We start from the raw sequence: 12,439 nt of genomic DNA on the forward strand, positions 1-12,439 counted from the left end.
TTTAAAGGCTATTCCGCTATGGTTCCACCCCTTACTTGCTTAGGCCTGTCCTGCAATAAGACAAAGCCCCACAAGGGGGAGACGTGGCAGGTCATGACAATAACAGTTGTTACTTAGTGTTATTTTGTTCTTGTTGATCCGGTCTCAGTTTGTTATTGAATATATCTCTTTTGTTTTTTTATTGTTGTTTTTTTTTCAGCCTTACCTTTTAGCTTCCCGCAATTTTTTTTGGGTCCCCTCCTTCCACACATGAACTCACCATGCCGCGTGGTGACACCACAGAAGACAAAAATGAAGGGGACAGACGATTATTTCTACAAAATAAGGCGGAAAGTAATAGGGATTTTGCATGAACGAGCATAACTAGTAGTTGCTGCTGCTCACATGCTCTTTATATTATTAGTAACATCTGAAACTAACGGACATGCAAAATAGAAACAAGCCTTGCGCAAGCCTGCTTTACAAAAGTATTGAGAAAAACGTGTGCAAGGGCTGCAGAGATGGCTGATGTCTTGGAGTGGTCACTTGACTCAATCTGCATGTGCTTACCTGTGCCCCTAAACAGACCCATGATCAAATTTATGAGGCAATCACCATCTTTCCGGAGCTGTCGGGGGACAGAGTTGTTCACAAAAGACAATGTTGCATAATTTATGTAGACCGACTGCAATGCCTTTGAATTTAAACATGCATCTCTAATGCATTCACCTTTTACAAACAGGTATATAAAAACAAAGTCAATTGTTGCTAGGTTTGACAAACGGCCCCACCTTTATTTCAAGGCGCAGACAAATAATGATGCCTCTGAAGAATTATTTCCACTAATGTTGGTTGTGTGAGTTAGTGTTAAAAGACAAAAAAAGACACCTGACAACACACTTGTTTTTTCAGTTTTTTTTCTATTCCACAAACACAAGCAGAAGTGAAACTTAAAAGATACAAGTACAAAGTAAGTTCAAAGTAAGCCACGAGAATCCGGTGCAAGGTGTGACCCTTATGTTAACTGTAAGTAACACCACCAAATTTAACTCAGTGAAAAATTGAATTACTGTAGAACAAGTGAGGTACCAGTTGCCATGAACACAGATTCCCATGGTGATTTACTCCAAATAAACACTGCAAGCTTGGAGTCGCTGTAACTTAGCCAAAATCATGCTTTTGATCCAAGAGCATTCATCCAGAGAGCTACATCACTGACCAGCCACAATATTATCAGTATTTAAGGTCATTTCACAAGCCAATAAATATTTAGTTTCCTCGCTGCACCTGAGGAAAAACACACACTTGGTGGTAATTGTTGCCAACAATGCTATCCGGGGTCACTTCAATTCTGGGAATTGCTAATAATGTTTGCACCAAAAATAAAAGCGAATGTGTCATAGGATCTTTTATCTTGGGGCAAGAGGTTTTCCAAAGCAAATGATACTAAAGCTTATGACCAGAGTTAATGGCTCCTCTCTGTCCTTGTTTTGCAGTGGAAGGATGCACGGATTGGTCGGTGGACTATCTGAAATACAAGGTGCTCCTGGGTGAACCTGTTCGGATTAGGTGTGCTTTATTCTACGGATACATCCGTGCCAACTACACCCATGCACAGAGCTCAGGACTAAGCCTCATGTGGTACAAAAGTGCTGGACATGGCGATTTTGAGGAGCCCATCAGTTTCGATGGCACACGGATGAGCAAGGAGGAGGACGCCATCTGGTTTCGCCCGGCCGAACTCGACGACGTGGGGTTCTACTCCTGTGTATTAAGGTACAGCTCTTGCTGTTACATCAATATACAATATCAGTTGCCCAGGTGGGAAATGTGCACAAGTTTCTTGGTTTATGCATCAACCCCGCAAGTTTCCCGGGCTTGCTGGTGCCTCTCCCAGCTGTCTTTGGGGAGAAGCTGGTTGCCAGCCAATCCCAAGGCACACAAGACGAACGACCATTTACACTCACAAATATACAAAGAGGTCATTTGAAGTGTCCAGTATGCCTACCAGGCATTATTTTGGGAATGCGGGAGGAAACCGTAGTACCCGGAGAAAACCCACACGCACATGTGGAGGACATGCAAACCCCACACAGGAAGGCCAGAGCTGGAATCAAACCCATGACCTCCGCATGTGAGGCAGATGTGCTAACCAGTCTTCCACTGTGCTGGCCTCCTAGTAACCAACATTCACCCAAACAGACCCATGACCCAATTTATGGCAGTCCTGACCCGGCTCTTACGTATCTATTCGGTAACATTGGCAGCATTTTGAGATTACTGGATACGGTGAACATTGTGTGAGCTCGGTGTTATTGGGCAAAGGTGATTTGGAGATTAATTGTTACCTCTGGCACCATTCAGAGCCATAATAAGGGCTTTGAACCTTCTTTCCTCACCTTGGAGCACCAACAAATCTTTGACATTGAAAAAAAGGGTTTTTCAACTTTGTGTTGGTTTCCCTATTTCCATAGAGTCTTTACGTATGCTTGATTTGCCTGGCCTGGAAGTGCATTTACAACTAAATGCTAACCGGTTGTTTGACACATTGTTCACCGACTTTGATCAGCGATAACCTGAGATGTTCATCGACATTGCTAAGCATCCATTACTTCTGTAACCACATAGCTACATTATAAAAGGCAAGTGCTGGTTACAAAACAACAACAACAAATACTGTCAATACATTGGCAGAAACTAGTGAAGGCCAGAGTTTGTTTTGGTTATTTGATGAATTCTAGAATTACTTTACCTCGAGTCTGTGATTGTGAGTCTGTGATTGATACAACCGCACAATGAAGAATGTCAAAATGGTGTTTCAAGTCACTCTTCAAGTCACTTTTATCTTGACAAATGGTGTATTGTGATTCAAGATGGAAAAGAAAATTATAATTATGTAATTGGGAGTGGTACCATTACATTAGCTTCCTAAAGCCACAGATTGCTATGAGGTCTTGTAAACTGCTTTTGATTGTGTATGTGTGTGTGTGTGTGTTTTTTTTTTTTTTTTTCATTTTGTGTGTCTATGTGAACAGAGTGATATGGAATGATTGGGATGATTTGTTAAACTGGTAGACTTGAACTACAATAGTTCACTTCTCTATTAGCTTATGTGACAAAAATGCATTCCATATAGCTCAAAAAAGTTCACTTACGGAAAACCATTAATATGGGTGGTGATCCACACTAATACACATATTTTGACTGCAAAGTTATGATATAAATGTTTTTAATTCTTTTTTTTCTTTTTTTTTTTTTTTTTACACATAATTACACACACAATGTTGTATTACTGCTATCGTCTCATTCTTACTGACTGGCTTGAAAACAAATGTTGTGGCTTGTCTGTGTAAGCATCATCGCAATTCCAAGGTACACGCACGCATTGCCGTGAACCTGCTTTTGTTGCATCTAGATTTTGCACAAATGCCTTCAAGCGAGGGCATAGTAACACACATGTACATACAAAACATGTCAATTCTGTGCTCCCACAAGCCCAGCTGCAAACGACAGGAACTTAGCCAGCCTTTAACACATAACATTTACTTACACATACACGCTCACACTTGAAATTCTGAACATGCAGGCCTGCCTCTTTTGCTCTCTTGCACCCACTTCCGCCCACACACACACACACACACGCACGCACGCACACACGCACACGCACACAGAACACACGTACGCAATCTCACGCACAAACACACAGATCAGTCGCCACATTACAACGGAGCGCTTGTGTCATGTATAGGAAAAGAACACCGAGCAGAGCAGCGCTGTATGTCAAATTGAGGTCGGCACGCAGCTGTTTCAGATATTATACCCCCAGGAACATTGTCATATGCAAAGCAAAAGCATCTGTGACAAAAGCCGTCACTTAATGCAGAGTGGCAGAGTACACGCACACACGTACGCGCTCACACACTAATGCACACTAACAAGCTATTCAGATTGTAACTATGTTATGTGAGTAACAAGTATGTCATTAGCATCAGAAAGCTTGTAAATTGGTTCTGCATTAGCGTGCGCCTTCCAGGATATTCATCATTAAAAACATATCCAAACAAGTAATCAGTTATCAAAAATCATTTTCAATTTCTATTTTATAAACAAACAAAGAAGAATTGCCTGCAAATCTGGGTATGAGAAAATGCAATATTCAAAATTTAAATTTGCATCCCGAATGCTGCTGAATGGAAGAGCAGGATCGAAGTTTGAAATGGAGTGTCACACTTTGAGATTGGACCCAAGATCCTTGCCAGGCAAGGATGATTAGAAACAGGTTTATTGTAGGCAAAGGAAGGAAGCAGCTGTCAGCTGATATTGGACCAATATCCGATATCCGTGTTGGATTAGGACACCACTGTTAGCCTCATTTATGAAAAAAAAAAAGGACCACGGACATGTCTTTGGGTTCTGAGCGTTAGCTCATTCAATCCCGAGATTTACCGTATTTTTACCCATGTTTGCGGCTGATACTAAATGAGTTAATCATTGTGAAAACATGTCTATGGCTGTAACTAGAGATATTTTCAATAATCAGTCCACCTGTTGATCATTTTGGGGGGGGATTATCGATTAATTGGATCAAAGAAAACTTCCATTAAAAAAAAAAAATCAAAAACACGACATTATTTCATATAGAAGATACACAAAATGCAAAATGTGAAGTAAGTTCACTTACTATAAACATGTCTGTAAAAGGGTAAAAATTTGATTCATTTTCATCCAGTAAGAGTAAGAGCAAAAGTCTGCAAATGTTCTATTTTAATTCAGAAAGCTGATATTTCTCATTGAGAGGTTGAAATTCCCAGAATTTAGACAATTTAAAGTAAAGCTTGTGTTTTAGTAGTCAAGCTTTTGAGAGAAGTGAGTGAGTGAAAATATTTGTGCTCTACAAAATATTATCACCAGGGGTGTGCGTCTACCCAACAGACAATTTACTAATATGGTTTTCTAGTCATGGTTTACGAAACATTTCGACGAGAGTATGATTAGAAGGTGGATCAATGTGATTTGGTTTGTTTCAGTGGCAATATAGTCCACCTCAGTTCAAATGGGTATGATGCAAATACATTTTTGTGGACTTGACAGTACACCGAATGAGCGCTTCCTTCTAACAACTCTACAATAAAAACCATACGTATTTTCAAAGTACAGTGGAACCTCAAGATAGGAAATCGATTCTTTCCAGGATGGCTTTCGTAGAGTTGATTTTGTTTTTCATATCCAGTCCGGTTTCTTATGTTCATCCATTTTCTATAGCCGCTTGTCCTCACTGGGGTCGCCGGCTTACTGGTGCCTATCCCAGCTGTCCTTGGGCAAAAGGAGAAGGGATACCCTGAATCGGTTGCCAGAGAATTGCAGGGCATACGGGGACAAGCAACCATTCACGCAGCATTCCAATAATCCAGTCGAGATGTAATTAAGGCATGGATAACTGTTTCAAAGTGCTATTGGGATAGGAAGGTCTTAGCCACCTAAAATGAAAAACACCGGATCTAAGAACAGCACTGATTTACTAGTCCAATTCAAATCCTAGTTCAGCCTCTCTGTCACATTGTCCTATTTTTTCAATACGCCTCTTATTGCTGGAACGAACCTTAACATTGTTCTTTAAAATTACTAAAATGCTCCTCTGATGTTGAATGTCAAAAAGCTTTTCGCTATTTACAAAAACCACCCTGCTTATACTACGCATCCCTATAACACATTCTAGCGTCCTTTTACTAGCTTTGCTGCGTATTGAATCCCGAGTCCTCTACCCGTCCTACACAGTCACTGTCAATGTGGTACTGATCACGACCGATGTACGCGGGATGAGATCTGACATTGCCGTGACATCGATCTCGCCTTCAGTGTGACACAGTTGACGGACACGCTCACCTGTTCACGCCACAGATTGTCCAGCTTGTTATCGTCACATCCGCAGCACGGGCCTTCAACAGCGCGGATGTGCTTGAAGTACAGGGCAATCGATCTGATGGTCCCTCGACGGAATTAGCTTCTTGATTTCGACACGGAGAAACTGGTCCAAAGTTCCCAGATGTAGAGTTTTGAAAAGGCACCGAAGGGCGAAACGGTGTCCCGGCCGCTTTGCTCATTCATGCGGAGCGGATGACTCAATGCTGCCCCTGACCCACCTAATTGCCCCCTCCCCGTACAACCGGGAAACCAGCGGACCCATCTGCTGAAACGTGTCTGAGATCATCCGTACTCATGGCAACGGCTCAATTAGCCTAAGTATTAGGCACCGGCCACTTCCAAAATTTTTTGCTGCCTGTCGACCAGTGTGTCTATTAATCCGCCAAGCAGCTAATGCCACGCAATTATGCAAGGATTTAGCATGTTTGGGATTGTTTGCCTGTTCAGCTCAATTTGTGCATTGAGCTTTGGAATTCATCCATGAGATTTTGCTAAACACTGTCAATTTGTTTTGTCTTTTAACCAAGAGGGATTTGCTGCAGCTCGGCTTACTTTGTGGCTTAATAGCTTGGTCAGGCCAAGAGAAAAGCTGCTTTGATTGAGCCAGTAATGAATCGCTATACACACACTACTAAAAACAGTAACATTTGTGCTGTATCATTGATTGGTGGTTATTCTTTTTTTTTTTAGAAACTCCACTTATTGCATGAAGGTGTCCATGTCTCTGACGGTGGCAGAAAATGACACAGACCTGTGCTACAACTCCAAGATGAGGTTCTTTGAGAAGGCAGAACTGAGCAAGAGCAAAGACATTACCTGCGCAGGCATCGACGATTACGTCCAGCCACTCGTGGAGCCCCACATTGTCTGGTACAAGGTAAAATCAAGTCTTTGTCTTTGTATGCTACGATGTCTAAAACCTTACATTTAAAATGGCCTGAAAACATCATTATCGGAAAAAGAATGCATGAACTGCGACATGCGTTCAACACCCTCAAAAGTGTGAATTGTATTTTGATCTGTAGATTAGCGGTAGTTTAGTCCATATTTTAAATACAAGCTCTCTGCTCCACCCGTGACAAATTAGGTGTGAAGGTGATAATGCCATGAGCTTGCCATTAGCTAGCGCACACACATCCAGCAAAAGTCAGTGCAGCGCAGCTTACCTTTTGGCTTTGACATAGCGTTTCCCACACACAATCCATGCAAGTTTTGAATTTTCATCCTGCCATGTTGACAAGTCATCATGAAGATGTATTACGTAGAGTAGAGTTAATTATGTGTTTTCTCATTCATGGGCATTATAAAGACATTTGAATGGAATCATGATTATAAATGCATTATAAAAAAAGTTCATAAAAACACTGTTTCATTATTTCATTTTTTTGTTTTTTTTTGCACATCTTGATACTTTCTCACTCAGCATTATAACGTGACTGATGATGCTGATTTATAACTTAGAACAATTGTTATTTCACAGCTGTGCATTCTCAAGCGTGAATAGCCCCAATTTCAATCTGAGATTATTTGAATTTGGAGATATTTCCAAACTTTAGACTCGTATTCTGAAAATGTCTAACTGTTATTACAATTTGGGAAAAGTCAGAAGGATTTGTTCACATTTTCCGAACCACTACAAATGATGTACTCTTGTTGCTTTGGTCCATAGCAATGAAACCATCGAATTTGCGTACCACGCCCCTCACAGTTTTTCTTAAATTATTTACACTCAACCGTGTGGGAACAGTTTCAGGGGGGCCCTTTTCTGTTCCTGTTTAAAGAACATTTGCATTTAGAAATCAGTGATCTCTCACCTAACAAATCCTGCTCTACATGACTGGAAAATAATTACGTTGATCAAACTTTTTTTTATTTTTTGTAATTGCAATTCTTCCCAGAGGAATTTGTTCTAACATTTTTTACTAAAGGGTAGTGTGTAAGATTTAGGCCGTTTTTCTTTACAGACAGCAGGGGGTGCTTCAGGTGCTGCATTTACCATTGTCCAGAGTTATAGCAAACATGGCCGCCTCCGTTAGTGCCACCCCCCATGTGATAATTCCATGATAACTAGACCTATGAGGACCTATTTTTAAAACATGGTTGGTCTTTAAGAACATTTTTCATTTTTTTGAAGTTTTCAAGTTTTCAAGTTTTTGAAATTTGCAATCATTTAATGTATTCCCTTTTAATGAAAATCTCACACACTGTCCCTTTAAGAAATGATTGAGGAAATGAGTATGTGACCCCCCCCCCCATTTTTAAAGCATTTCTATTAATTGACAATCAGATATTTTAATATTAGCTATTATTAATATATATAAAAGCATATTAGCATAAAAATGTGTGTTCTTGGCTGTATGTTTTGGTTTGCTGTCATGCTAGAAGACCCATCCCCAAACTTTAGTCAGTGCCAACAAAATCAGATAACTCATTTATTAATTAGCAAAGTTTGAAAATCAACTGGGAATCAAAAATGCACTGTAGGTGGACTGTCTCCACACGATACTCACTTGTTCAACTGGACAGCGAATTAAATTTGTGGCAGATTGTTGGGGGTGCTCACGGCCACAGAAATTAGCTGTTGTTCTTTTTTGGTCTCCAGTCTGAAGCATAAGCTCACAGTATCCCCAAATTTTCTTTTGCTTCTTTGGTTTCAATGGCCCAAAATTGTTGAGATCTGAGTAATAGCTACAGTAAATAGCCATTGCTTCAATGAAATAGCATTGACAAATTAACTGATGATTCTGTATGTATTTGTAACATATAACCACATTTTTCCCAAAATGCATTTCCTCTGCTTGCAACTTAGGAGTGCCTGCCAAAGCAGTGGAGACAAACAATCGAGAGGAAGAGGGAAACACTCTCCATCAAGGAAGTTCGAGAAGATGACATTGGGAATTACACCTGTGAATTACAGTTTGGCAACTTTGTAGTGCGGAGGACCACGGAACTATCTGTCACAGGTAAGAAGAAATGCAACTATTCATTTTCAATGACTTGCAAAGGCTTTTGTCATTGGAATGTTACAAAAGTACTTCTACAAATAATATTTACACAATGCATCTGTCAAATAAGTTTACTTTTCAGTTAAGAAAAACTCACATCAATGACAAATTAGTCCAAAGCCTCATAGACAAGATTGACCCAGAGAAATTACACTATTCTTCCCTTTTATTTTTAATCAAAAGTGAATCAGTAATTGGAGTTGACCTGCTAGATGGCAGTCAAGATGTGCAGAGAAAAACATATTTCCACACACTCACACGCATGCACACACGCACTGTATTTTTCAAACTTGTATGAACTGGAAAGATGTGAATCAATGGCTGTGCTCAAAAAGAGTTTTAAAACTATATCAAATAAATTAAAAAATGTCTAAATTGAATCTGTATAAAGGTTTGTGATGGGTAAATTTGATATCCATTATACAGTATATATGATTGTGTTAATACTTTTATGATTGTATGTATAAATTATGTACAATTACAGTATATGTTCTCTAAAATATTCCATCAATTAAACAAAGGGAAATAAAAGAAAATGCTATCAAAGTATTGATTTTGAGCTTGAACTGCTATTTAACTCTGCAATATTTTGTTGAGATTATGTTGAAAATATCCATCCATCCATCCATTTTCATTGAATATGTTGAGACTAAACGTGCAGGCAAATTCATTCTGTTAAAGAAATGATCTTGCTGTTGGCAGACAACTTTAAAAAAGAAATATATAAATTAAGAAAAAATAAATACTTCCATTTTTTTGCATAAACATCAGGTGTCATGACCTGCAGTTTATACTCCAGTGCTGCTTATTCATGACAAAAAAATGTGTTTTTGCTCAAATTTTGCTGTGTGTGTGTAAATATACACACACACACACACACATATATATATATATATATATATATATATATATATATATATATATATACAGTGGGCCCCCGTGTTACGAACTTAATCCGTTCAGCGGCTATGCTCGTAACTCGAATTGCTCGTATGACGGGCAATCCAAACCTATGTTAATTAGTGAATGCGTGCAAAAACCTTAGGTAAAAACATCACGACTTTATACACATATTAAAAATTAGTAACATAATCTACTGTAGAGTTAAATTAAATGACATAAATATACAAAGGAAAAATGACATTTACCTTTGGGGCGACGTGACTTGAGCTGGGTGGAGGCGGAGGGGAGCAGAGACCAACCCGCAGAATTTATTGAATTATTTTCTTAAACAGGAACTTTTCTCAAACTAGAACATATCACCGGCAATTTCCTTCTCTTGAATCCATAATAGAAGAAGCCTCTCCATGTTTTTGTTGACCGAGGTCCATCCCCTGGCAAGGAAAGTCTTGCCCTTAGAAGACTTGCTAGCTTTAATAGCTTCCTTGTTATTGAGAATTGTAGCGATCGTCGAGCGGTTACGGCCATACTCACTACCAAGGTTAACTAAGCGTGCGCCTCCTTTGCATTTTTTTATTATCTCCTGCTTGGTTTCTATTGTCATCATCCTCTTACTTTTTCCTTTACCGCCACTTGCAATTTTAGAAGCCATGTCAAACAGATAAAGTTTGCAAAGTCTTCACAACAAACCGACCAGCTCGTGCCATCTGGCTAGATGAGGGCGTTCGGCCATTAGCATATCGGCATTTCTGTGATTGACGTGACGCCGGCCAATAGCATATCCGCATCTCCGTGACTGAAACCGTGACTGTGACCTTAATCGACCAATAGCATATTGGCATCTCCGTGACTGAGACTGTGACTGTGACCTTAATCGACCAATAGCATATCGGCATTTCTATGACATGCGAGAAAAGTTGTTTATGTTGATGCAGCAAAGCGAAAAAAATAGTGCAGACACACTGACCAAGGAAAGTCTTGCCCTTGGTTTGTATATGAGAGGCAATCCAAACCTATGTTAAATAGCTAATGCGTTTAGAACCCCAGGCAAAAACATCAGAATTGTACTAACATATTAAAAATTGGTACCAAAATAATATAGAAAGTGCTACATACATGTATACAATCAGAAAACATTAAAAAAAAAAATAGAAAAAGGATTTATTTACCTTTGAGTGGCGCTTGTTATGCCCATATTCCCTCGTAAGGGAAGCCTGGGCTAGGCCAACTTTATATTTCTTGATTATCTCCACCTTCGTTTCCATATAAATCATCTTCTTACTTCTCTCTTTAACATCACTAGCAATCTTGAGACCCATAGCTAACTCTTTCAACTTTGAATTAAGCAGTAAAATGTACTATAAATACGGTTTTGTAACCACTCACGGGAGGACAAATCTTTACCATTCCATCATTTTGAAACGAGTGAGGCCGACCAATTGCAGACCAGCATCTTCGTGAGGAGAAGCCGACCAATAGTAGACCAGCATAGTAGTGAGGCGTTGCAGGTAGGCAGTTTCACAGCAACAGAACATAAGTGCAATTACCAAAAAACGCCTGCAGATGGAGACAAAACACAAATACAGCCAACCCCTTAGGGTCATAACAGTTGTTTTGGTTGCAAAGCGGGGAAAAAGACCTTAAAGCAGGGACTAAAATCCTTAGTATTCCACATCGCAACATGAAAAAAATGTAAGCCAGGGACGCGGGTATTACTTATTACTGTCATTTCAAAGTCATTAGTTCCATTGCAATTTTACTGTATTTGAAATGTAATGCCTTACAGTACTGTTGCATTACTTTTATATTATTCTCACCACCACAACTGGAAATATGGATTTGCCATTCTAAATGTAGCTCATTACGCTCATTAACCATCCAGTGAAAAGTTGGCTTAAGCCTAAAACCAGAACAGATCATTTGATCTGTATTGTAAACCTTTAAAGACAAGATATAAAATCTTTTTGCGGATTTTAATACATTTATTACTGATTTTCACAGCATAGTGATGCATTGTTTATGCTGTAAGCAAAAACAGTTAGAGCATTTCTCAATTCCAATGTTAATATTCATATTCAGTAGAATATTACTATTTGTTTGTGTGTAATATATTACGCTACCGCGTTACGGCAACAAGTATTTTATACATCAATTTCATTACTTGTGTAATGCTGTTACGTCCCAGTCTAGGGTCTAGGACATAACATGAGTAATGGGCCCCGCCTTCCCCAACTCCCAAGCAGCCAGCCGATAACCCAAAGGTTTGGAAAACAAAAAATACATTTATTTACATTACAAAAGGGTTACTAAAAGAGTGGAGCAATTAACTCAGGGTGAACCAAGGCCAAAATAACAAACAAAACAATCTCTGCAATAACCAAACTAACCTAGCAAACAAAACAACCAAAAGACAATAAGCTTACCTCCCTAGCTCCAAAAACAGGAGGAAAGAAAATGTACAACAAAAACGGCGATTCACCCCTACTGCTCGGTTTCAAGACAATTGGTACAAATGCGTGGCTGGTTGGAAGCGAAGGAGAGACGAAGGTTGTCTGCCGTCTCCTCTTAATATATGGCAGGTGTGCGACCTCCAATCAGCAGCAGCCAATCGTGGGCCTTCCTGGAGCCGACCA

The 12,439-nt window shown here is 39.5% G+C and overlaps 1 protein-coding gene across 2 annotated transcripts in view; it reads left to right on the forward strand.

The window, feature by feature from the left end:
• The window catches only part of LOC148427865 (interleukin-1 receptor accessory protein-like 1), a 122,225-nt gene that overhangs the window by 50,704 nt on the left and 59,082 nt on the right, over window positions 1-12,439 (forward strand). For both annotated transcript variants that reach the window (XM_088408151.1, XM_088408150.1), the window contains 3 exons: window positions 1,476-1,755; window positions 6,592-6,778; window positions 8,711-8,864. In XM_088408151.1, the coding sequence (XP_088264277.1) occupies window positions 1,476-1,755; window positions 6,592-6,778; window positions 8,711-8,864 (621 nt within the window). The remainder of the gene's footprint in view (window positions 1-1,475; window positions 1,756-6,591; window positions 6,779-8,710; window positions 8,865-12,439) is intronic.

Source organism: Hippichthys cyanospilos, chromosome 2 (genome assembly GCF_059441005.1).
Source record: "Hippichthys cyanospilos isolate Australia breed blue-spotted pipefish chromosome 2, RoL_Hcya_1.0, whole genome shotgun sequence".
Classification (NCBI taxonomy): Eukaryota; Metazoa; Chordata; class Actinopteri; order Syngnathiformes; family Syngnathidae; genus Hippichthys; species Hippichthys cyanospilos.